Source organism: Lytechinus pictus, chromosome 15, assembly GCF_037042905.1.
Source record: "Lytechinus pictus isolate F3 Inbred chromosome 15, Lp3.0, whole genome shotgun sequence".
In the NCBI taxonomy this organism is placed as follows: domain Eukaryota; kingdom Metazoa; phylum Echinodermata; class Echinoidea; order Temnopleuroida; family Toxopneustidae; genus Lytechinus; species Lytechinus pictus.
The window spans coordinates 9,167,321-9,194,677 of record NC_087259.1 but is presented as its reverse complement, the minus strand read 5'-3'; the positions used below and the strand labels follow the sequence as shown (position 1 = coordinate 9,194,677).

Here is a 27,357-nt window from a genome sequence, read left to right as displayed (position 1 = left end):
TAGATGGCGCAAACACTTCATTGTACTGGGGGCATCTCTAATCAGCTAATGTTCTAACTGTACGGACCGGAGTCAATCAAAGTGATCATTCCTCCTTTACTCACCAGTACTTATGTCGAGCGATCTCAGAGGATGTTAATGTAGTGGGCATAACAGTGGGAAACCGGTGCATCAGATAATAAACAACGATTAAACATGGTTTGATCCACATGTTTCTCTTGTTGTTTGTCTTCCAACATGTCTGCATTTGAAACTCTTTATAAATGTTCCAAAATGTCCGGTAACACTGATCATTACGCAGGTAACACTAACCCAAAGGTTGTAGTCAATCGCAAAAATTTACAGCAAATTAAGATCAGTTTGCATGTATACCAATTTGATTTCTTCCCTCTCTGTCATATTGCAACTGACCGTAAGCACTGTGTTACAGGGTGTGCATGCCAATGAAATCCTTATGAAAGTGAAACAAGTACTCTTTTGTTATATTCACAGGAACCACCGACTCTCCCCTCCAGCCAAATGAAACAGGTAACGTTCCATTCATTCTTAAAGATGTAAAAGGAAGTAGAGGATAAATGTCCAGTGATTTGAGAAATACAGCTTCATGCATACATGATTGAAACCGCATGAATGTTTTTTTTTTTACAGTTTATGCATTATTCAAAGTATCAAACATTCGGAAGGGGAAAAGGGGTTTCAAAAATATCAATGTGGTGAATGATTTATCACTGCATTTATACTGCGGTATTCGCGGATTTACTAAGGAAGACACAGGAATATTTCGCTTCAGTTTCTTGGAGTCGTGCAAAGGTTCTTATATCCACCAACTATTACAAAATTATAGATGTACATGTAGTTTGTAATAAGAATAGAAATTCTACATAGATTTAACCACACCTTCAAAATGTCTTGCCCGTTCATGTAGCTCGTCTAGTAAATGGAAGTTACTCGTCAGAAGGACGGGTGGAAGTATATTATAGTGGTACCTGGGGCACTGTCTGTGACCATGATTGGGACGTAGTGGATGCAGGTGTACTGTGCAGGAGCATCGGATACCCAGACGCTGTGAGAAGCCATGGATATGCATTCTACGGGATGGGCGACGGTCCCATCTTGTTGAATCACGTCGGATGCTACGGCTACGAAGACAGCCTCTTTGACTGTTATCACAACGGCGTTGGTGTCCACCACTGCTCACATTATGAAGATGCAGGAGCGGTCTGTTATCCAGATGGTAAGAATAGTCTTTCATCCAATTTTCTTTCTGTCTCATGTGCTGTATTGAAATGAATTGAATTTACTGGCATCCGCGACACAGATATTTGTCTTCCATTGGATCAAACATTTACAAAGTCCAGTTCAAAGTCCGCCTTTATTCATCCACATCGGAAGTTTTTGCGCACAAGTATTTCAAGTAATTGATTCCCGTAGGTACCCATTAACTCACTTGGGTTGAGTGCAGCACAGTACGCATCAATTTCTTGCTGAAGAAAATTACGCCATTGCCTATTCATCCAAGAAAGAAGAAACACTTGATATTGTGCGGAAGGGTCCAAACTAAAAACTCTCAATCTGTACACTGTTAGAAAATTTATCCTAAAAATAAAAGAAGTTCCTGCAGCAGAGTCTCGAGAACACCTGTAATCTTACCAGATCATGTAAATTACAGGAAATTGGTATTTGGTGTATGGAACCTTACAAATTTCCTTTAATAAAACACCCTTTTCCCCTTTTTAAACAAACCTGTTCTGTTAAATTGCAGAAAAATTCCTGTGTTATGAATTTACAGAATGATTATGTTATTGCTTTCTGAAAAATCTTCTTTTTTCTGAAAAATCAGGGGTTGTTTAACAGTGTACCCCTTTCCAATATCCTTTCGAATGTCATAGCCCGCCTCGTTAATGGGGATAACCCGAGTGAGGGTCGACTTGAAGTCTACTATGATGGCGTCTGGGGAACAGTTTGTGATCACTCCTGGTACAGCACGAATTCTTACGTCGTATGCAGAAGTCTTGGGTTCCCAGGAGATATTGGACATGTCTATAATGCCTACTTCGGGCAGGGCACAGGGCCTATTCTTCTCAATCATGTGACATGCATGGGACACGAGGGAAGTATATTTGACTGCAGCCACTACGGTGTTGGCAACAACCACTGCTACCATTATGATGATATTGGGGTCAGATGCCTCCAAAATGGTAATCACTACCGATTTCTTTCTCTCCCGTATTTTTTTATACAGAATATTTTCTTGCTCTTTTCATGTTTCCAACTTCTAACATCTTCTGGCCAGTTTTTATCAGTTGACTCTGTTATTAATGGATCCAAAGGGAAGAATCATAATTATGTACCAGTTGAACATAGGTATAGATTATTAATATATACGAAAAAAAGTATATATATATATACACCGCCTTGGATTTTTTTGGTGAGAGTCTGCTTCCAAGAATGTCAAAACAAGTAAAAAAAAAAGAAGGTTTATGTGTCACAAAATGATCTTTCAAATTTGGCAAAATATTGAAGACTTACGATGTGAAACCATGTGACTGTTTTGTTACTTTCAGATAGTTCATTTCTGCAAAAAACCAGGTGGGTTTTCATAAAGCTGTTCGTTAAGTTACGCACAACTTTACGCATGACTGGAACATGATCTTAGTCCTAACTCAATTACATAGGGATATATCGCTTGGCATGACAAAGGGTTACCTGTCGTGCGTAAAGTCATTCGTATCTTACGAACAGCTTTATGAAACACCCACCCGGTATAAGTTTTAAATACAATCAATTTCATTTAAAATAAAAAGGTTGGTGTATGCTTATTGATCCTCATGACAGTTCGGCTGGTCAATGGTACCACCCCCGCCGAAGGACGACTTGAAGTCTTCCACGGGGAATCCTGGGGCACTGTTTGCGATCATGGCTGGGGCATGGACGAAGCAGACGTGGTCTGTAGAAGTCTAGGATATTCATCCGCAGAAATAGTATTCCATAACGCCTACTTTGGGGAGGGAAGTGGCGACATCTTGCTCAATCACGTGTATTGCACCGGGAACGAATCCAGCATTTTCTACTGCAGTCACGATGGCGTGGGCGTAAACCATTGCAACCATTATGACGACATTGGAATACGATGCGCTAATGATGGTGAGAATATGACATATCAAAGGGTGCAATGTGGGCCATAATTATTAACTCTATCGTGACACACTTTAACACTTTGGTCCCACATTAGTACCTGGATAGGATCGAGCTCACACTATTTTGTTTACATTGAATTAATATTAAAGAAATGTTGATGGGTTTCCTTGGTTTTTCCGTAAATAAAATATTAAAGGCCAGTTAGTCACAGGATCTACTTTTGTTGGCCTCTGTTTTCATGCTCAATGGACAACGAGTTTTATTTTTATAGTTTACATTGCGCTAAGTTCGCTTATATGCCCGTTTTAAATTGCAATGTTAAACGTGATCGCCGAAAAATTAAAATGAGAAAGAAACAGATAAACGCTGAAATCTCTATATTTATTCATAAGAGAAAGAAAGATTCCTGTTTTAAGAATTTACAGAATGATTCTGTTAAATCTTTTGTGTTTAACAATGCAGGAATAATGTCTAGATTGTATCTTTGAAGTACTTACAAATAAAGATCAGTGTACTATTCTATGTTTACATTCGTAAAGGAAGTTGGTATAACTTCTTTTATTTGAGCTATATTATACAGAAATCGACCTTGTTTCGATATTTCTTATTCTTTTGAAGGGAAAAGCCAATTATTCATAAAACGGGAAGGGGGTCATATTTCATAAGAACCGTTATCATGATAATAATAATAATAATATACAGTTCTTGTATAGCGCATATCACGATTATGAATAATGTCTCTATGCGCTTCCAAAGGACTTGGATATTATTACCCCAGCTGCAGCTTGGCTGACGATTCACAAGGTGCGCAAATTCAAAATGAGATCAGGGTCGTTATATTCACAATTGTTGGGGCCATAGGGCGGCTATTCATAATCCCAAATCAGGGTTGTTAAACATAACATTTAAGAAGTTTCAGTATGTACATGAGAGTCTCTTAATCACACGGGTCACTGTTCATAATAGGGAAGGTGGGTCGCTCAAGACAGAATGCACACTGTGCTTGTTCTTATGAGAATGACCATACTCTGACTTAAATTTTGTTAAAAATGTACATTATACAGAGGTGCCAACCGTTTTTTGGGGGGCATATTAGTTCATTTTAAGTGTGTGTGTGTGTGAGGGTGTGTATGTTTTGCTATGAATAAGCTGTTTCCTTTTTTGACATTCCCCCATAGACACGTGTGTTGATATGTATTAAAACAGCACTTTTAAAAAATCGCAAAAAAGGATGAAATCAGAGGGACTTATGGATAACTAGCAGTGGATAGAACATATTATATCTGCCCAAAAAAGGGTATGTTCATTTTGAAAATAAATTGGCATTTATGAGAACATCTTGTGACGAAATCCCATTCATCACATGAAACTGTAAAATAGTCATATTTGTTCCGCAGTCACATTTCTTTCTCATTTGGACAAAGGAAGTTCAGTGATTATCCTTCCTAGAATCAGTGTTAGATGGCGAATCATTATGCATAAACTTTTACCACATGTAATTGTATATACCGTGTGAATAATACAAAATTGACACCTCACAAATCACCAGTTTAAGGAAAAAATATGTAACGAACGCATAATCATTTTATATGACTGAAAAGAGTATTTTCTCCCAAGAATGTGATACCATATTTATGTGGTATGTATTAACGCTTGGATGATCAGGATGTATTCTTTGCAGTGATGTAAATATTGATTTGCGCCAAAGTAAGGCATGAAATGCAATGAATGAACCCCAGAAGCCAATGAGGTCATAATCCTACTTGAGTTTGTAAACATATTTGCAAATCCTTTTTCAATGAAATTGATACTTTATTGATACTGATTAATACTCAAAGGTGTTTATTGAACAACTATAATGTAAATTACTGAAAAGGTGTTTTGAAATGGATTTTGGAATTATGGCATCATTGACATCCGAATTCATTTTTTTTAAATACTTACACGGTATATATATATTATATACATGCATAAGAATGACGATTTGGCGTTTTAATACCAATCATTATTCTTGCATTATCCAGAAGCGCGGTAGCTCAGTCGGTAGAGCGGGGGATTCGTATTGGGATGACCCTGGTTCGATTCCCACTTGGTGCGCTAATGCCCTTTGGTAAGGCATTAATCCTCATTACCCGGTCCTTCGGAGAGGACCATAAGCCGTCGGTCCTCTGGTTGCTTGCTTACAAGCATTCATGCTTTCTTAGCAATCAGGTAAAAAATTACCACCACCACCACCACTAGAAGCCAAGCAGATTTTTCATATTCATAAATTTCTAATTATCTACTTTCAGGAGTAACACCTGACCCCCCTGCCATTACTACCACAGGTACGTAAGATTAAATGATTAGATTCAGACCACATCAATGCAGACAACATTCCGCCTATACAGTGCGTCCCAGAAAAAACGAAACCGAGATTAAGCGACGATTTATCATGATAAATCGTGATGATGCAGCTCGATATATTTCACTTCCAATAAAAATTTCAAGCCGTTAATGTCTATTTTATTTGTGTTTAAGCTATGATAAATCTCGGTTTCGTTTTTTGTGGGACGCACTGTATAGTTGTTTCGCTGTTCGTTCTGCAGCTCGATGTATTTCACTTCCAATAAAAATTTCCAGCCGTTAATGAACGTGTCCCAAGTCCATATGTATATTTGTAATGTTATAATTGTTTATATTAAGTACAGTATATATTTCAGTGATTAAAATGAATCAAAATCAAATCCAATCGCGGAATGATAGTGTGAAAATTCTTTTGCTAGATTTCAATTAGGTACATTATATTTAGACAATTCAAACTGCACAGGGTTGCATGTAGTCTTGATATTGAACACATTATTTTCTCTTTTTTTTCAGCAAGTACACCATATTGGGACATATGGACTACATCTATGCCCTTCGAAGGAGGTACGTATGTGTGCTACTCTATGGCTTTATTTTGCAAGAGGAGCTATTCCAGAATATTTGTCATACACTCAAAACTTGTAGCAATAAAAAGTGATTCAAACCATCTTCTCTTTTTCCTAACCGGGTTTCTTCGAAAACCGGTTGCCCCATGTGTTCATGGAGCTGGGTAGGCAATTCCAAGTAACCTGCCTCCTCATACAATTTAATACATCATCTTGCTATTGATTGTCCATCTAGGGGTCGCAGATAGCAAGAGATGGGGATGCATCTACCCCTCCCCCCCCCCCCCCTCAAAAAAATACAAGTGGGGGAGCTATGTGGCATAGTCGCCAACCCCCAGGCTTCGAACTATTTTTCATTTAAATGTAATGATAATCTTTTTATTTACTTAGTTCATTCATGATCTCATTCTCGATATTCTGTTACAAAAAATATGAAATATGAATATATTTAACATTGAAGACGAAGCATATGTCATAAGATCTACTTATCGGAAATGAAGTCTTACTAATTTGTTCTTTCCCCGAATCTTTTTACAGAAGAAAATGTGACTCTCGCTGTTGGGCAACCGCAGATCATCGCGTCTCCAAATTACCCCTGGAATTATTCAAACAGCGTCCACTATAATTGGTATATTACGGCTCCTTCGGGATATGATGTTCTTGTTGAATTCTTGGTGTTTGATCTTGAGTCCGGTTATGATTACCTTATAATCGGGACTGGAGAATCACGATCATCCCCTGGAAGTGTTGTGCTGGCTTCGTTGACAGGAACATCCCATCCAGGATCTTTGAGGTCCGTATGAATTACTAGTAACAAACTGAATCTATGTATTCCAAAAGTGAGTCCCGGGGAAAATATATTTTTGTTATTTGTTATTATTTTTTGCTTCCCCTTCACTTGAGGGCCTTGAGCATCTCTTGCGAGATGGATATTGCGCCCAATAAATTGCATTTTATTATTATTATTAAAAGGCAACAGGCGAAAAATTATCCCTAGATTTTATTAATATACGATCAGAACGAAGCTAAAAAGGGAATTTATCACATATATATTTGGACACACAAACTGAAACTTCTGGGGATTTAGGGATGTTAACATTTTCGGCAAATAAATTCAGCTCATGAGAATATATATATATATATATTAGGTAAATATAAAAATGAACGAATGGATGAATGAATTGATTTATTAATTAATTTGATTTATAAACAAACATTAGGTTCGAGAACAAGTTATGTTAAATCATATTGAATTCAAGGAAAAGTAATATCGAATCATATTTCATTTATCGAGAATACAAATGATCAACTGATTTTTGTTATGGTGTAAAGACAGGGTAGCAAATAGGAGACATAATCTGATAATTGTGTTTTTGCTGTCACACAACAGTAAAAATTTGTATACAACGCTATTTACTATATGAACTTAACAGCTGTTGTTAAACACTTTAAACGAGTGTTTAAAGTCTTAAACAACATCTATTATTCTTCAATTACTTATGCATGGTTGCTTAAAATCTTAAGCATGCATGGTGGTATGGGCAATCGCGGAAGTGGTTTACAATACAAAATGACTAATAAAAATTGATAAAAGTAGAAGTGTTATGGAGAGGCGAGAAATTGGAAAGTAGAACATTCTTTTCTGAAACGATTGTTGTGTAGTCCTTAAAATTACTGTAAATCAGAAAAGACGAGAGGCTTGAATAGGTGAAGAGATGAGAAAAGACTTGCTTGGGTTGGAGAGGTCAGAAGTGAGGGAGGCCCAAGTTAATGAGAGAACGCTGGCTTGAATTGCCGAGTAGAGTTGCAGAGTAGGTCACAAGACTCCACGTTTCTGGCAGGTTGATTGTCCGTCTTAAAACTGTTAAACAACTGCTTAGTTCACACAGCAATGTAGAAACAAAATAACAGCGGGTTTTTTTGTATCATGCTACATCATGTTAAATACCTCATATTTCAGCCTGTTTCTGATTTAAAAAGGATTCTGACTATTATTAATAAATACTAGAGCATACATTTACTAGAAAAAAAATAGTATAAGAACATTGATACAATTATGTTACTACGCCTACTGATAATAACAAATACCATATTTTTAGTCATATTCTTAACCGCGAAACTGTTTTTTGTTGTAAATATTCTTGACGCAATATTTTCTTTCAGGCTAAACTCTTCAAATAGTTGGATGCTGTTCACTACTGATTCATCTGTCACTGACACGGGATTTCAGCTTCGATTGAGTCTCGTTTATGCAGCTGAAGGTAAATAAGTTAGATCGCACATCATAATTATGAATGACACAATGAGACAAATTCCTGCCGAATGTTATGCGATTAGTTATCAGAATCTGAGAATGGTAGGCTGGCTGAGCCAAATTTGATTTGATGCGATTCGAAAAGTGTGCTTATATTTATGTCTGTTGACCATGGTTACTGGAAAATACCCGCCCCCATTCCATGACCCCTAGCTATTCATATTTTATTTCATAAGTTGTGAGAAACAGGTATTCGTTACACGAGGCATGATAGGGGTTGGTAGAAGCAGTTCGCATTGTCCTCTTTTAATAGATTTATATAATGCAGTCCAAATAAAGACATACATCAATCATGTTAATTTTACATTTTTTCTTCACTACTTTAAGATTCCACAACTAACCCGCCCCCGCCTGACGTTACTGATATACCAATTTCGACAGGTAAGTCTTGTAAAATCATACTATTGGTTATCAAATGTACTGGACTTCAATTAACTTACATTTTATAATTTGGAATTCTGGACAAAAGTTCATGGTTTCTATTGTATTCAACAATGACTTATATCTGAACACTATCTTTTACATAACTTCCTTGTCCATCGAGGCGATTTTTTTTATATTAGAATTATTATACATCAAAGATGAATGAAATATATTTCTAGAAATTGCACATTGAAGTCTCAGGTTAGGCGTAACCTCTAAACTTTCGCATAAAGCAAAGGGAATCAGCCGCCGAAACGAAAGTCCAGAGTATGGCAGTACTGTCGTTTGCATTGACTGATGGCATGGATCATGGACGGCGTAATATCCTCATTATACTTTGTTTCTAGGATCTGGTAAATGTAGATTTTTTCCTCCCTAGTCTATGAAATATTAAGCTGCTCAACCTAATCATTGTATACATTGTATACCTTGTATACATATAACGCTCCATACATCCTTGTATGGAGCGTTGTGGCCCAGTGGATTAGTCTTTGGAGTTTGGAACAGAGGGTCGTGGGTTCGAATCCCAGCCATGGCGTAATTTCCTTCAGCAAGAAACTGATCCACAATGTGCTGCACTCAACCCAGGTGAGGTAAATGGGTACCAGTAGGAAGTAATTCCTTAAAAAGCTGTGTGCGCTATGAACGCCTAGCTTAGCCGGGTAATATAGGAGCGCCTTGAGCACCTAACAAGGTGGATATGTGCGCAATATAAATACCCTATATTATTATTATTCTATATGCACAGTTCGTCTTGTGAATGGTGGTGAAGCGCACGAAGGTAGAGTAGAAGTGTACCACGATGGACTTTGGGGAACCGTATGTGACGATTCTTGGGACGTGTTAGATGCACGTGTTGTCTGCAGAAGCCTGGGCTATAGTGACGCCAGCTCGGCCCCTCGGAATGCCCATTTTGGATCTGGTACTGGTCCTATTTGGATGGATGACGTTCGTTGCTCCGGCTATGAGGGACACATTTTCAATTGTCCGCATAATGGTTTCGGAAATCATAACTGTGTCCATGGCGAAGATGCCAGTGCTATTTGTATACCTGATCGTAAGTACATCTGATTTTTGTTTTCGTTATTCTAGGCAGTACTGCATGGCAATGGCTCCATTATGCTACCGTATTAAATCAATTTACTCTGGCGTCCGTAGTATTTTTTAATCAGTCCTCTGCAGGATTATCAACTAGGCCTACATATCAAAAGTGATTTTCTTAACCTGCGCAGACATGTCAAAGATGATTATCATGAACAACCCCCTCCAAAAGAAAAAAGAAAGCCAGTTATCAATTCAGGGGTAATACGGAGGTTAGCTTTAATAGTACACATGTAATGTAAGATATTTAATATCGAGACGGAAACAACATATATTGTATTACATGGTATTAAGGGCATCTTGAGCTGCCACTTCACTGTTCTTTTATGGGAGACTCTTCATAGGAAGGCAAAAAAGAGGAGACCCAGGAGAACATATATGGATTCTCTACAAACAGATATGGTCTCCTTGAAATACAAGAACTAGTTAATAAAGTATGGAAGCCACTTTTTTTCTAATTGCAGAAGCTGAACTGATCTGCGACAGCGTATCAATGACGCTCATCATGGACAGATCACTTCTAGAGATCGGTGACAACGCCCGCGATGTCCATTTTGTAGACGAGTCTTGTGTTGGATACGATCACGACAGTCAGCATGTTGCGATCACCACCATGTACAACAGATGTGGCACAAAACAAGAGGTATGATGATCGAAAGTCTTCATACATTCCTGCCAGACCTACTTTTCAATATAATTGTTTCCTTCGAGGGATAGTTATATACCTCCTGGCCCACCATGTCCATGAACCATGGTGTTTAACTAGATACGGGGACGACTGGGCCTCCCTCTTGTATCATAATGTACATGGTCATATTCCGAAGTTAAAGTCTGTATCTCTTTTGTCTTGATAAAACAGTCATCAGGCTACGTTACAGTTATTACAAATCCAATCTTTGAAATATCCACCAAATTTGAAATACCCTTGATCATATTGATAGATGTAAAGTAGTTAAAGGGAGTAGTGGGGGAGTATAAAGCAGGATATCTATTGACATTGTTCCCTGATTCCTTAAAACCTATTTCGCCATGTAGCAAGATGCAGAGAATGTAATATTTACCAACACGGTGACGTTTTACAAGCCTAGTCCAGAAAACGGAACCATCATTACCAGAGAACACTATCTTCACATCCCTGTGACTTGTAACCTTAAGAGGACACAGATCCTTGGCGAGTCCTTCCTGCCCCAGACCGAGGAATATGTATTCGACGAGGTGAGTTCAATCCATTTTCAGTGCCACATTTCTTTAATAGTCAAGTTAATAATTAATTTAAGGTTTGATCTTGTCGAGGAATAGGCCTATAGACAATGGGTATATAAATTGTTCAGTGACTAGACTTTCAATCAGAGGATTGGCGGGGTTTTTTTCCAACGTCTATTTGTCAAGGAATCGACTTTTTCATTTGTCATGTTTGATATTTCAACTGATTGCTTCCCCCTTTATTTATAGCTCTCCCGAATTCCTCCTTTGTTAGACTCATAAGAACACAAAACCATACAGAAACGGACCAACGCTGTCAACGATCACGGAAGTGTTCCAGATGTCCCACCTACAAATATTTGTTATTTTCAAGGCTTCAAGTATCAAAATGTGTTTCCTGGTGTGATTGGCCTGTGTTTCATTTTAATAGACATTCTAACTGATTTTCCCCTGTACCTATTTTTACTTAATACGATAAATAAGATGCGCCACACAGAAGTCAGGTCTCGAAAAAAGTGTCACTTTCACCAGGGTTACTTCCCCCTCCCCACATTCTTGGTATAGGATCCCGCATTAGACCCCAAAGCAATTCAACTAAGGCATATCCGGTGTGTTGGCTCAGTTACAACCGGTGTGTTGGCTCAGTTTGTAGAGTGTCCGTCTCACAACTGGGAGGTCGGGGGTTCAAACCCCCGCCGCGTCAGACCAAAAGACTTTAAAAGATGGGAGTTGCTGCTATCCTGTTTGGCGTTCAACGATTAAAGGGATAGAGCCTCGTCGATCTGGCGCTGCGCAGCGGCTGCCGGGCCCACGATCAATTGGGCAAAGCAAATTTTCGGAGTATTTCATTTCACGTTTATTTCGAACAATAAATTATGGATTTTCATTTTTTTCATCCAAAATCTCTCACTCATATGCATATTCAATCTCCAGGAAGGATATGGTGAGTTTTCACTCCGCATGGAACGGTATACTAGCTCCAACTTCCAAACACCTGCCAACGACTCCGGACTAGTGACGCTCCGCACGCCCTTATACTTTGGTATCCACCTGGCTTCGGTCACAAACCTCACCCTTCTCATCGAGTCGTGTTGGGCAACAGGATCATCAGACCCAATGGATGATCATCGCTATGACATTATCGAAAATGGGTACTTGTGCATTCCTGGTTTCATAATAAAGGACAAGTCCACCCCAACAAAAACTTGATTTGAAAAAAAAAGAGAAAAATTCAACAAGCATAACGGATGTAAAATAAGAAAGTTATGACATTTTAAAGTTTCGCTTTAATTCACGAAACAGTTATATGCACATCTCGGTCGGTATGCAAATGAGGAAACTGATGACATCACTCACTAACTATTTCTTTTGTATGTTATTATATTAAATATGAAATATTTTGATTTTCTCGTCATTGTCATGTGAAATGAAGTTTCATTCCTCCCTGTACATGTGGAACTCCATTATTTGAACATTCTTTTGCTTCAGGCAAGAGGTCCTAATCGTCAAATTCGTAAAAATTGAAATATTGAATAATTCAAACAATAAAAAACAAAAGAAATAGTGAGTGAGTGACATCATCGACTCCCTCATTTGGATTTAACTGGCTCGTTCATATAACTATTTTGTTGAAAATAAGCTTAACTTTGAAATGTCATAACTTTCTTATTTTACATCCAATTTTGATGAAATTTTCAGCATTATGCTTGTCTGATTTTTCTCTATTGATTCAAATCAACAATTTTCTGAGGTGGACTTGACTTTTAAAAAGGACAATTTACCCCAACAAAAAGTTGATTTGAATAATACGAAAATTTCATCAAAATCGGATGTAAAATAAGAATTTTAACAGTTACATTCACGTCCTAGTCGGTACAGAAATACAGGGACTGATGACATCACTCACTATTCTTTGTAGTATATTAAAAATATTCTCATTGTCATGTAGAACAAAATTGTAATCCTCCCTGGACATGTGAATTTATCACTGTTTCATATTTAATTGTTCAGTAATGTTGGTCCTTATTGTCAATTCTGTTAAAAAATGAAATATTGCAGTAAAAAATCGAAATAGTGAGGAACATCATCGACTCTCTCATTTGCATATCTGAGATCTGCATATAACTGTTTTGTGAAAACTAAGTGAACTCTAAAATGGCATGACTCTCTTATCTTACATCGGATCATTTTTACGAAATCTTTAGTGTTATGCTAGATTTTTTGTCTCTTGCTTCAAAACATGTTTCTGCTGACTGCCATGGCTTGAGAATTGGGTGGAAATAAGATTGGTGTCCCTCGTACTCAAAATAGTAATATCAATTGTCCCCCCCCCCCCCTACTATTTGTGGTCTTGGATGGTAAGAAGTAAATACATCATTCAAAATCGAAATAAGACATGTATTTTAGGACAAGATGACCCGAAATTTGGGTTGATAACCTTTTTTTTGGGGGGGGGGCTAGTAAAATTTTCCAGCCCCTTGTCCTCCCTACCTATTGGGAGAGATTTTCGCCTCTGTGTGTATACGACTGAAGTTTATTGCTTAAAGCACCATTCTTAACATTCTGATTTGAACTAAGCCGTTTGTTAACTTATTTCTTTTCTTTTGTATTTTAGGTGTGCCGTTGACAGCACAACGTACATATACGCAGGGTTTCCTGCAACATTCAAGGCATTCACTATCGCTGCTTTCGCTTTCATTGGTGATTACGATAGGGTGAGCATACGCTATTACGCCGGTTCCATGACATTTGCTCCGGCGACAATTGCTCCGCTGTAAATTCCACACACACTAATGGAATGACCAACTTCAACCGTGGATTTAGGCCTAAACCTCACATAAGACTCTATTGCAACCCTGACCCTATATCTTAGACGAAATAGAGCCCGGAACAATTGTCGCCGGAGAAAATGTCGTGTCACCATTATGCCACATTACCAACTTTAAATCTTGGAAAATTACTAGGCCGATCATTACAAGATTTCCGCTCTTTACACTTCCGATGTGCTTACGTGGTAAAAATTATTAATATGCACATGCATGTATTAAATATTGCTTTAAATAACAAATGCGTATAACAAGTTCAGTATCTGCCCACCAAGAGAATAATTTATTTAGTTATAAAATACTGATATTGCAAGATTGTCTTAAGATATGGGCCCTTGGAGTAACGTTTCTGCGAAAACAAATAATTCCTTAGATGGCGCAAGGGAAACTTTAAAAAAAACCACAAAAGGTGAATTCATGAGATTCTGAGCAAGTTGATTTCGTTTTGATTGAATACACATACATTAGTAGTTGCATTTTTAATATGACGATATGGCATTAAGGATCGACCCTTGCACTGAATAACTTGATGTAGATGTAACGATTCCATGATAGTTGCTGATTCACTCTATATATTCTGTTTTTACTTTTTTGTATGTTACATACCGGTAAATTGAATTGCTATGATGTTGAGTTATTTGTTTAACTGCAGGGCGCATTTGGAAAGCAGTTTTGCATAACTGAACAGACCTACCCTGCAGTATAAAAGAAAACAAATAAATAAATGAATAACTAAATAAATAAATAAATAAAGACCAACTAGACATTAAATGAGAATTAGATATTCGGTATAAACCCAAGTCCGGTTGCGTAAAATATGGTAACTTTGCAATTCAATGATATCTTCCCTGAAATCCTCGATTCTGATTGGCCGATAAGCGTTGTTATCATGGTAGTTACCATTGGATGGCAACGTCACCATGATAGCATCTTTTATGCAACGGGACCCCAAGTGTAGTTTAGACAAAACGGCAAGTCGACTAATTGATATTAGGCCAAATCAGTTTAGCCGATGTCCTATTAGAGTCTACAGGCCTACAATTAGACAGAGAAGTAGGCCAAGATTTTACACTTTAGAACTTAAAGGAAAATGAAACCTTTGAAACAAGATAGCTTGTGTGAAAACAGAAAAATCATAGAAACAGATTAACGAAGGTTTGAGAAAAATCGGACAAATAATGAGAAAGTTATGAGCATGTGAATCATGGAGCTATTGTGATCACTGATGCTAAGGAGATCATAACACTAGCAATGCGACAAAGATGTGTGATGTCACTTGTGAACAACTCTCCCCATTACTTTAGTATATATTTCACTTAAATTGCCTCTTTTATCACATCTATCAGGAGATCATGTATTCTGTTTATAGGAGGGCATGTAAAACAGATTTTCTAAGAATATATCATGGATAAAGAGTTTGTATTACCATAATAAAAAGCAAAAAATACATTTTTGGGGTATTTTATAGTCCATCAAAGGGAAAGTTGTTCACATGTGACATCCCACATCCTTGTCGCATTGCCAATGGGAGGATCTCCATGGCATTATTGATTGCAATATTCAAATGCTCATAACTTTCTCATTATTTGTCCGATTTTTCTCAAACTTTTTTTGTTCTTATTCTTTGATTGTTTTGTTTCGACACAAGCCTACTTGTTCCAAAGGTTTCATTCCCCTTTCAGGGACGGGCCCTATGCAAATGCATATTTCCTGTTGATAAATTTCTTATTAAAGCAAGACCTAAACGTAATATCAAAGCTAAGAAATTTGTAAACTTTGATGCTACTAATGTGGTAGAGAAACAAGTTACAAATAACTCCAAGTGTTTCTCAATAAGACATTGTAACACAGAGCAGTTAAGAATTTTTTTTTTTTGGGGGGATACAACGTTGGCCTGGAATCAACTCCCTAACGAAGTTGTCAGCAGTACATCACCAGAGGTGTTTAAAGCCAAGATCGAAGAAAGCCACCTACGTTTCGACTAAACTCATTTGCGCCCTCTCCTAACCCGGTGCATTATACCTAACGGTCCTGCACTGTAGGTGCCATGAGCCTAATTACATCAGGAGGGCTAAAGATATTCGTTCGACCCAACCCATTCGATTTTTTTCAATTTGATATTGCTGATTGACAAAAGTGTATGAATATGATTCAAAATCTAACACTGATTCTAGAAATGGTAACTACTGAACTTCCTTTGCCCAAATTGGGAAGATATATCAATGATTTGGAACTATTTTTTGACTGGCGGAAGAATTGGGGCTATTTTACTGTTTCAGTTGATGAATTTGATCCCATCATAGTTATCTTCATAAATGGCGATTTATTTTTAAAATGAGCTGGCTACGATACCCTTCTCTGGTCAGATATGGAATGTCAGATATATATCCTATCCAAAGGTAGTAAACATTCGACCCTCTAATTTCACATTTATTTTTTATGAATTTTTCTTAAGTGCCATTTTAACACACAAGTCTATGGGGGAATGTTTTACGCGCGTGAGACCTATAGGTAATACAGGCGAGTTCCCTATAGTGGATGGAATACCTGCCCAAACTCCTCAGTAGCAAACAATTTCTAACTGATATCAATATGTTTAGTCATCAAGTGGTGCAAAAATGGATTTAATGGCTTAGCAAGGCTATATATCAGGTAAAGTTAGTAGGTATGTGTATGTAAGCCTAGGAATGCATATAGACTGGTCAATGAGAGTCTAGGCCTCTTTATGTTCTGATTCATCATTGGTTTGTGCTAATGTATGATCACCTACTTAATGTTAGAAAGACCTTTACAAATGCTGATGTTAAAATTGTTCTTTGGAATGGGGTAGAGAGGAAATAGAACTTTGTGAACTTTACTGAAGAGAACTAGAGTGGTACCTTCAAGAAGGTATTTAGAAAAAGGCACAGAGTAAGGTAAGGTATCTAATAGTGCTCAACTAAGGAGGGAGGGGGGGGTGGCGGCTGTGTGCTCCAATCTTAGTCTAGCCCCCCCCCCCCTCTTTATAAGCCATGCCATCTATAAAATTATCTTTCTTTCTTTCTCTCTCTCTCTCTCTCTCTCTCTCTTTCTATCTATTTATGTATCTCTTCCTTCTTACATCTGATAGGCAATAGCCCTAGGAAGATTTTGATATAATAGGTCAAGTGCAAATGTACTAATTAGTAATATGTTCTCATTCTTTTGTTTCCTCATTCAATTTCATGTATATCTGGTAATTATGTTTGGGGCAGTTATGGTATCCTGATATCTACACAAAATTTACATACACCATTATATAACTAGGAGAATAGGGGCCTATATATATTGTCATTACATTCACCCATTGGGCTATATGCAGGTAGGATATGTAGACATCCATATAGTGAATATAACATGTATGAGTAACACATTAAAATGGGTCATTGCATAGAAAATAGGCATTTTCAATGCATTTCTTTGTGCTAGTGTGAGTGTACAGATATAAAAGAATAGCAAAGTAGCTATTTAAAAAAATAAAATTCATAGGTCATATAATATAGGTGCCATGAGCCTAATTACATCAGGAGGGCTAAAGATATTCGTTCGACCCAACCCATTCGAATTTTTTCAATTTGATATTGCTGATTGACAAAAGTGTATGAATATGATTCAAAATCTAACACTGATTCTAGAAATGGTAACTACTGAACTTCCTTTGCCCAAATTGGGAAGATATATCAATGATTTGGAACTATTTTTTGACTGGCGGAAGAATTGGGGCTATTTTACTGTTTCAGTTGATGAATTTGATCCCATCATAGTTATCTTCATAAATGGCGATTTATTTTTAAAATGAGCTGGCTACGATACCCTTCTCTGGTCAGATATGGAATGTCAGATATATATCCTATCCAAAGGTAGTAAACATTCGACCCTCTAATTTCACATTTATTTTTTATGAATTTTTCTTAAGTGCCATTTTAACACACAAGTCTATGGGGGAATGTTTTACGCGCGTGAGACCTGTATTACATCCAGATCCATATTTGTTAAAAACATGGCTAGGCCTAGGCTCTACTCTATTTTCGGATTTCATAATTCATTGGTATATGAGGTCAAGTGTCTGATATCAGGATATCAAAGCCTAAAGTAATGTCTTACCTTTTAAAATCATAGTGATTCCTGGTGTATATTCTCGTTTCAGGTCTACGTCCACTGCTCAATTCTGATCTGTGACAACAACGACTCGGGCTCCCGCTGCACGCAGGGGTGCCTCTCACGATCTCGCCGAAGTCTCCAGCCCGCGGGCTACCGGTCCAAACCCCATACCATCACCAGCGGTCCTCTTTCTGATGCCTCGCGTTCCAGCAGGGCTATGTTGCTTGATGCCGCCGATGGCGGTGAGTACCTTGTAATACCTTCTTTCCTTCTGTCTCTGCCAGCTTGTCACCGTCATTGAGTCCTGAATAAAGAGTTACGAACAAATACCTGATCAAAACAAGAAGTCATTAAAGAATAATAAATAGGCTTGGGCTTAACAATGTGACCCGTTTGACCGCGCTGAGCTCGTCTTTCGCTTTGTGCTGCGCACACACAAAATCAAATTGAAGTAAAATTGGCTCACGCACGTTTGCGTTTTACTCAAATAGCAGAACGTTTCGTTTCTTGCCAAAAGAACAAGATTACGTTAAAGAAAAGATTAAAACCTGTCTTAACACATAGCTGGCAACCGTTCATCATTAAAGGAAACCAAAACCCAAGAAGAGAAGCAATCTTATTGGAAAGAATAAAATGAGAAGAACAGTTTTAAAAAAGTTTCATCAAAATCGGTTATGAGATAAGCAAGTTATGGACAATTAAAAAGTCTTGTTGTACTTACTATGTGGATCCTCAAATTGGCAAACGTGCTTCAAAATGGCTGATTTTGTGGACAACTCTCCATTTGTTTTGTACACATATTTTCAGATTTTCCCCTTTATTCTACATATTTCACATTATCTCCTCCTGACCTTGACATATGTGGTGTGGATTATATTTTTCCATGACATATGTTGTGCTCAGAAGGAGGCAAGATGCAATTTGAAAGATCTGAATATTTGTGTACAAAACAAATGAAGAGTTGTCCACAAAATCAGCAATTTTGAAGCATGTTTGCCAATTTGAGGATGCCCATAGAAAGTAAAACAAGAGTTTTCAAACTCCCATAACTTGCTTATTTCATAACCGATTTTGATGAAACTTTTTTAAAATTGTTCCTCTCATTTTACACTTTCCAATAAGATTACTTCTCTTCTTGGGTTTTGGTTTCCTTTAACCCTAAAAAAGAAAAAATTTTAACCTTTTTATAACCTTGCAAACCGACATTGTAACCTTTTCTTTTTCTTAGCTCATGCCTTATTATTTGAAATTCTTTTTTTAAACATCTAGGACCCGGATATCACGACCCTCTGATGATCGTCTCAGTGAGCGCCCTCTGTGTTCTTTTCTCCCTGACCGTCATCATGGCGTTGGTGATTGTGCGCATGCGTCGTCATCGTCGTCCTGAACTAATTGGCTATCAGAGGGTGGATACTACCGAATAGGATAATAACGCTTTACAATGGAAATAAATTACTTGGACTATTATGTCAAAGTAATAATGAAGGATGACATATCTAACTCTGATTCGTTAAATGTACAATCATTATAGATCTGAAAAATTGGTATGATCAATGGTGGATCCAAGGAGGGAGGGGGGAATCCGGCCCGTGCCCCCCTTTTGAGAGCCATAATCAATGTTTTTAATGTAAATATGCTGTTCTTACAAAAGTGTGCCCCCCCCCCCCCCTTGAAAGTCACAGCATATATTTTTAATGGGAATATGTCGTTCTTATACAAGTGAAGACCTTTTTTATTATTATTTTTTTTTTGCTTGTCAAATGTGAACATTTGAATTCAAATTCTTTAAGATTGAGAGATAAATCGTTAGGATTCGAGATAAATCCAGAATTCGCCTGGTCACTATATCATTTTGTCTTCTTCTTGGTGTTACTTTACATTCCTAATGGCAAAACCAATATCAAGAACTTCGCGTTTCAACTTTTCTTCACGTTCATCCAATTAAAAGAAAGCATTTGGTTTGTAGTATATTTACTTGTGGAGATAATTCTTCTCACATAAGTACGTGTATTTTAATCATCCCTGAATGTAAACATAGAAAAAAGTAGAATCGTTGCAACAATGTTTGAATACCATAGAACAACGTCACTAGTACATACCCATGACTATCATGACTGTTCAAATCATAAACCAAGATACTATCAGATTTTCCTCATTTTTGTCTCTCGTTTTAACTTGTGATTATAAGCAAGAAAGTTCTTTATGTCCAATACCATGTTAATGCATCATCCTATGTCAAATGTGCCACAAAATTATAGTATTCAATTTGAGTGGAATAATAATGGCACTTGTAGAATGTTTATGCAATCTGAGATGTGTAACATAAAAGAGCAATTCATTTGACATTTACTATCAATTGTGATTTTTTCTAAACAGCTGGTTGGTGATATGTTTACAGTTACAATGGTTACACTCAAACATGTTAAACAAATGACTTTTTGTCACAGGGCTATAGTCAAATATCATCTAGCTTGATCTTAAATTGCATTTCTATTTGTTTCAATAAATACAGGTTATCGTGCTACATATTCTATACTTTTTTAAATATTAAAACTGAAATGGTGGATAAGATTTAGTAGGTAATACGTATTAGGATCAGTGCAATATTATTCTGTGTTGGTGAATGCATAAGGTGTTTTCTTTCTTCTCTTACATTCCATTTTAATAGAAAATATGTAGTATACTGAAATTATTCACGAGTTTCTTCAATTTACTAAACAATATATTTTATTTTGCCCATTAATGGGATTGCTAAATGTTTATATAGATTTGGTTTTAAGCCAATATACCCATATCGAAGCAATATTTCATCTCAATTTACCATTCTTGTGGGGTGTTGCAAGAAACTTGCGATCAATTGCAAGTCCATTTTTGGTCCCCAAATCAATCATGTCTTGCAGTTAATTGCAAATTAGTGATTGATTATGAATCTGCTCCTTGAAACAAGAAGTTTAATTTGATTTTCTACAGCTAATGTTGATCTATCAGTTTTAAAATTGCAATAGAGTATTTGCAATCGATCGCAAATATTTTCTTGCAACACCCCCTTAGACCAGCTTGGCACTTAGGATTATCGGTCTATCGACCCAAATTGGCTTTATCAAGACTTAAATTCATTCTTGGCAACCGTTATTCCCAGAATTTCCAAGATGTAGGATTGAAACTGAAATTAAAATAGCCTGTATTCTGAAGTCTGAATCAATGTCATGGCCCAAAGTTGTGAAAATTTGGGAAGTTAATAGATCTTTGGGGGGTGATTCGAAGTTTTCAATGTTCACTGTGCTTTTTTTTTCTTTTATGCTTCAATGGCGAGGACTATTAATAGTATTCCTGGTTGGCGTTTCATATAGCAGTTCGCAATTAACGAGCGACCTAACGAACGACTGGTGACTCTTAAAAATTTAGTGTCTCGTGGGCAATTCCATAAAATAATCAACCTTTTTGTACGTCCGACCCCCATTTTTCTCAAGTCTACTTCACTTCATAAATTGACCAAGTCATGGTCCCTTGAGAACATTACAGACTGTCAAAAGAACAAGAAATCAGAGACAGAACATTTCATGAAGACCCCACATATAGGGGGTCGGACGTTTATATTTTATGGAATACCATTTACCACAGGGGTCATCAGTCGATCCTAAAGCCGTTCGTATCATTTTTAATGATAATAATTCAGGTGCCAAATGTGCTGATTTTTTTTCATCGTTAAAGATTTTCGTCAAATTTTAGTATCCATACTCAAAACATTTGGATCATGTAGGATTTGCTATAATTCATATTTCCAATCTTATACATGTTTTGGCCCACTCACCATTGGGAAAGAAACAACGGTTAAAACAAGCTCGAAATTATCAGTTAATACATACTTGAATCGATCAGACAAAGGGCTCGTCCTAGAACTGTATTAATCACGTCATGACACGGTCAGTTGCAGGATTGTCATCCAGTTTGGTTAAATTCGTATCTAATTATGAAATGATTGAATATTGTCTTTCCTATTTCTTTTAATCCTTTCCATTCAGTAAAGAGAATGTGTCAACGATATGACTGTTCTTTTGTGATAAGTGTGTATTTCAATATTATGGTGAAGTGTGTATTTCAATATCATGGTGAAGTGTTTTTACATTTATCGTTGATTATGTCGGATGATTATTTTGTGCCTCTCATGTGCCTTTCCTGTTCGTTTACCATGATTAAATGCTTTTGGTAAGCTTCACGCTCATCGAATATGTGATTTTTTTTTGTCTCCTGTAATCATATAATAACAAGAACTTGGGCTTGGTGGTGACTAGGCTCGATTTTAGCGTGTGAAGATTTATTTTTTCCAATCCAAAATAGTTTAATCTTAGGCGTTTAGCACTGTATAACTCTTCAAAATATTTAGCAAAAATATATTGCTACTCGCATGCGCATTCTTATATCAATCAAATTTCAATCACAGTAGGTTTTAATCATAAGGTATTTACACCTATAACTTCTGAATAAGCTGTCCCCGACTTTTCGTATTTTAGAACGTTGGCGGCCATGTTATACTTTTAGTTCATAGTTTGTTTGTGGGGGTGTCTGGGTGTGTGTGTGTATGAGGTTGTGTGTGTGCGTGTGTGTGTTTATAGGCGTTTTCCACATTGGTCCCTAATTCGTGAGCGTAATACGGCGTTTCGAATAAAATTTAGCGTTGAATTGAAACCAAAATAATTTGCTTTTAATATAGGACTTGCCATTGATTTTAGAGCTGATTCTTCTTTCTAGCATCGCTCCATAAGTTTCTTGTTTGAGGACATGAAAGTGAAGGACTTTTTTTTATTACGACTCTATTCATCCCTTTCTCTTTCCGTACCATAGATAACCCCTTTTCAATCCGGCTACGCGTTTCAGATTTATATATATATATATATATATATAAATATAAATGTGAGAAATTATGTGGCAACTCCTGTGTTTAAATCTGTTAAAGAACCAAAGTATCAAATTAATTCATGATAAAAACGTGTTTTTAATGGTGAAGTCTATGTCTGAAAACGGGTTTCCTTTTGGTGGTACGCACTGTATGTGTATATATATATATATGTACATACAGTATCAACAAAATGTTAATCTAAATCCACTCTCATTACAGGGATCGGTGACAGAAACTTTTTCCGGAAGAGGACCAAGTGCCCTTTCTCGTATATGTGCCATTTTTTATTTTGCCTTCATGCTCTTACTTGTATCAGGGCCCCTTTTTATCTAAGAAAAAAGTCCCACACGAACGTGTTCTGTGTCCTTTACACCTGAGAAGGACCTGTTATTTGTGAACGATTGCCCCTTTGCCGTCTCATAGGTACCTGTTCTGAATATCATATATTAGTTGTCCTGAAAAACCATTTTCGTGCCCGATGAACAAGAGCGCCTCAATGATAAGCTTGGTCGCTTCACGCCCTCGCTTTCGAGTTTTTACCCAAAAGTTCACGTGTGCTCCCCCCCCCCCCCGCGGAAAAAAAATATGCATACGGCTATGTATAAAGATAGTGCCCTTTTTTAAAGAAAAGGTGCCCTTTTTCCTGTGCCCCCCCCCCCCCACTTTCAACTTCGCTCTGCCGCCCCTGATGCTAATTTCACTTGACAATGAGAAAATTTTCATAAAAATACAAAAGAAATAGTGAGTGAATGACGTCACCAGTCTCCTCATTTACATACCCACCAGGATGTGCATATAACTGTTTTGTAAAATTAAGCGAAACTTTGAAATGTAATAACTTTCTTATATTACATCCGATTTTGATGAAATTTTCAGTGTTATGCAGGTTAGATTTTCTCTTTTTATTATGGTCTTGTCCATTAACTATTTCCGTTCTTGCTCGCCGTGGACTCGTGGTGTATGATATATACATCATGCATGTAGACTTTAGTTTGGCTGTGCTTTATTGGGGGCAATTATGTCTTGTCGCTTGCAGAAAAGTGATAACGTAATATCGCTTCATGCAATAAAAACATGAATAATGGATGATTTAAATCGTTTAACTCAAATGTCAAATGCAATTACCGTACTTAGCGGTGATTACCCTATCAATGTCTTTTTTCCCATTATTTTGAAAACTATTATCAACAAAGACATTATCAATAGTTAAGTTCATTTATGACAAAGTTGAATTGAAGTATGCCTAATTACTGCCATTGTACACGTAATGCACAAACGGTTAAATAAACACTGTCAATTGACTAATTACACCGTTTTGGGGGATGCTGTTAACTAGACGATCATGACAATAGAGCTTCATTTCTGCATCATAGTGTTTGTTTACATTTCGGCGTGCGATTAATAAGAATATCACACAATAGCCTCTATTTTCATTCACTCAGTCAATTTCGTCAGGGTAGGTGTGGCATTCAAGGTGATCAGTGAGCAGTATACAATATTGTCTTAAAACCTCCATCGAACTTCAGTCTTCAGGTAGCAGGTCCATTAGGCACCGATTTAAACATGGCCGTGTTGTTGTTTTCCATTTTCCTATATCTTCTTGTACAATGTCCACCGTCTCATCAAGGTAAGAAATCTCATGAGCTAAATTTATCTCTCTCCCTCACCCTTCTCTCCGTTTCTCTCAAAAAATGTTTAGTTTTTACTGATTCTTGTAGTAATTGCAGATCATACACTCATAAGTTTTTCAGCCTCCGCTTCCGTAACAAAAATAGATTTAAGAATTCATACCATGGCCGTACGCATTTCGCTGGGGGGGGGGGCAGAACGCGTAAAGTTTTTCTTTAAAAAAAACCTCAAAAGCGAGAGAGCAAAGGGACCGGGCTTGTCATTTGGGCGTTTTTGCATTTTGTCAAGTTAAATTGAAGGATTTAGCGCATACTCTATATTAAACGCATTTGCCTCCTTTTTCGTTCCAAAAACGAGATGATTGTCGTTTTCCATGAAGATTTATAACGGGTAATTTGCATTCCCTGTCCATTTCATTTGTCAGGTTTAAAAACTATGTATACATTAACTAATCACTTGATCAGAAGTCAATAGACACACTATCTGTATATCGGATAGCTTTGAATACGAGCATTACTTGTAATTATTCCATCCAATGACTTTCACATAAGACACATTTCAGAAATAAAATTTAATCGATTGAAACTAAATAAAACATCGAACATAAGCAGATTTTTTTCTTTAAAGTCCACTCCTACCCCCCCCCCCCTTAAACACACGCACCTTCAAATGTATACGCCTTACACATTTCGCTGGGGGGTGGGGCAGCATGCGTTAACTTTTTCGAAAAAAAAAAACCTCAAAAGCGAGAGAGCGAAGCGATCGGGCTTGTCATTGTGACGTTTTTGCATTTTGTCAAGTTAAACTGAAGGATTTGGCGCATACTCTTGGTGACTTTTGTGAAAATTTTCAGTAAAAAAATGTACATTTTCAACATTTCTGGGGGGCAGCCCCCTGTCCCCCCCCCCCCCCCACGCTGCGTACAGCCATGATTTATATGTATATATGGGTTTTCAGAATCATTAGTACGAATTGCTTAGAATCTCATCTTTCAATACCATAGCACGCATACTCTCCGGCAAGATATATCCAGACGAAGAGAATAATTTGAAGAAAAGAGTGGAAAGAACACGAAGGGGAAGTGAAAATACGGAATTGATAGGAGCGAAAAAGAACAAGATAAAGAAAGGGGGAAAAGAACACAAAATATGACGTCGGATTTTTATCGTGTCTCACATTGATATGTTAGCCGGTGTACCGTGTTTACCCTACGTTTATGGCAAGTCGTTTCTCATGAAATTATATTTCTTTATGAAATACAAAGAATTCATTTTATTATCAAGAACTCTTATTCTTGTGACCAATAATTAATTTCCTGATATCAAAAATGAGTTTGTTTAGTTAACAATTTCTATATATGCATATCATAACTTTAATTCTTGATTTCAAGAAATAGAATTGAATGATTAAATAGTTTAGTATAGTGTAAAGATTCACGGTAATTTAGCCAATCAATTTCTAGTAGACGTAAGATTTGGGGTTTTTTATTATTATTTCATTGCTTAAAATTATTTATCAACTTGTGTTTCTACATGGAATTATCAAAATATGTCTTAGTAATGTCGGCAATGGGTTTTCGGTTTTCTCGGAACCGATCGAAAATATTTTTAGTCTTGTTTCAGGCCCTATTTTTTAAGCTGGCATAATAAACAATTGACGTAGTATATTTGTTATACTTTGTAATGTAATTCTTCTCAGTGAATAAAAACGAAATCTCTAGAAGGGTTGGTTTAAAAAATGATAGCCTGTTATTACGAATGGTCGCGATATTTAACGGAGGACAGTGGGCGTCTGAATGACTCTCTCTTGCGTGCCCTAAAACGTCAGTGTGGCGTTCCCTTTTCATAATCATTTGTATCGAATTCGAGACTTGAGTACTCCCAGATTTTATGTTTAATATTTTGGGGGTTATCTGATAAGCAGTTTCACACTGATTTTGATATAGGCATAAAATTAACTTTTTTGTACATCTCGGTTAGCATGTTCTGGACCCGTGCTTACGAATCCTTATGCAATCATCATTGAACCTGAGCAACCAGCTTATGGAGATTACGATTTGCTGGTGCTCAGCTGTGAGGAGGGCCACACTTCATATGGCCTGCCGGATGGTGTGATATACTGCTACCCTGATGGAACTTGGAATCCTGATCCTTCTTTCGGCCTGTGCTATGGTAAGACAAATGAGATGCTCCTTTTCTGTAAAGAAGCTCAAACCCCCGGTGCACATTTTTTTACTACATTTTCGTACTGTGTACATGTATATTTATTTTCATCCTCTACATTCACCTCGGGACCTCCTACTTCCGTTTTACGTTTTCATTTTTGATTATTCTCAAGGCATCCCCAACGTACCCCCCTTCTTCACAAAATTGATCACTCACATTTCGCATTATAAATGCATATGGCATAATATACTTTTTCACTGATTAAATGAATATTTATAAGTATCACTCTTCATACTTCCACAGCTCAATGCAACGCAACTGAATTAATTAGAGACGATGATATACAGTCAATGGATGAAAATGACACTGTGAAAACGATTTTTAATCACGGAGAAACTGCCAACTTCGCATGCCGTAATAAGGGCCAGTTTACCGGATCAGGATGGGGAACATGCGATAACAGCACTTTATTATTTTCCGCTGAGCCGTCATGTTTGGGTAAGTCATTTCATGAGTTGAATGACAAAGTTTTTATTATTATCTTTTGTTCTAATTTTTCATTCTGCTTATCATTATCCTTCTATTTTTTTTTTCCTTAATTTAATTTTTATTCTTGTTCTTTTTTCTTCTT

At 37.0% G+C, this 27,357-nt stretch overlaps 1 protein-coding gene across 2 annotated transcripts in view; it reads left to right on the top strand.

Moving 5' to 3' along the window:
* Positions 1-22,251, top strand: part of LOC129277718 (deleted in malignant brain tumors 1 protein-like) — a 47,293-nt gene extending 25,042 nt beyond the window's left edge. For both annotated transcript variants that reach the window (XM_064110250.1, XM_064110251.1), the window contains 16 exons: positions 493-528; positions 926-1,234; positions 1,890-2,198; positions 2,836-3,144; positions 5,430-5,465; positions 5,998-6,048; positions 6,588-6,843; positions 8,214-8,311; positions 8,692-8,745; positions 9,536-9,844; positions 10,353-10,531; positions 10,924-11,103; positions 12,025-12,242; positions 13,706-13,805; positions 18,082-18,277; positions 19,305-22,251. In XM_064110250.1, the coding sequence (XP_063966320.1) occupies positions 493-528; positions 926-1,234; positions 1,890-2,198; positions 2,836-3,144; positions 5,430-5,465; positions 5,998-6,048; positions 6,588-6,843; positions 8,214-8,311; positions 8,692-8,745; positions 9,536-9,844; positions 10,353-10,531; positions 10,924-11,103; positions 12,025-12,242; positions 13,706-13,805; positions 18,082-18,277; positions 19,305-19,459 (2,795 nt within the window). In that variant the 3' untranslated portion in view covers positions 19,460-22,251. The remainder of the gene's footprint in view (positions 1-492; positions 529-925; positions 1,235-1,889; positions 2,199-2,835; positions 3,145-5,429; positions 5,466-5,997; positions 6,049-6,587; positions 6,844-8,213; positions 8,312-8,691; positions 8,746-9,535; positions 9,845-10,352; positions 10,532-10,923; positions 11,104-12,024; positions 12,243-13,705; positions 13,806-18,081; positions 18,278-19,304) is intronic.
* Positions 22,252-27,357: the final 5,106 nt, after the last annotated feature.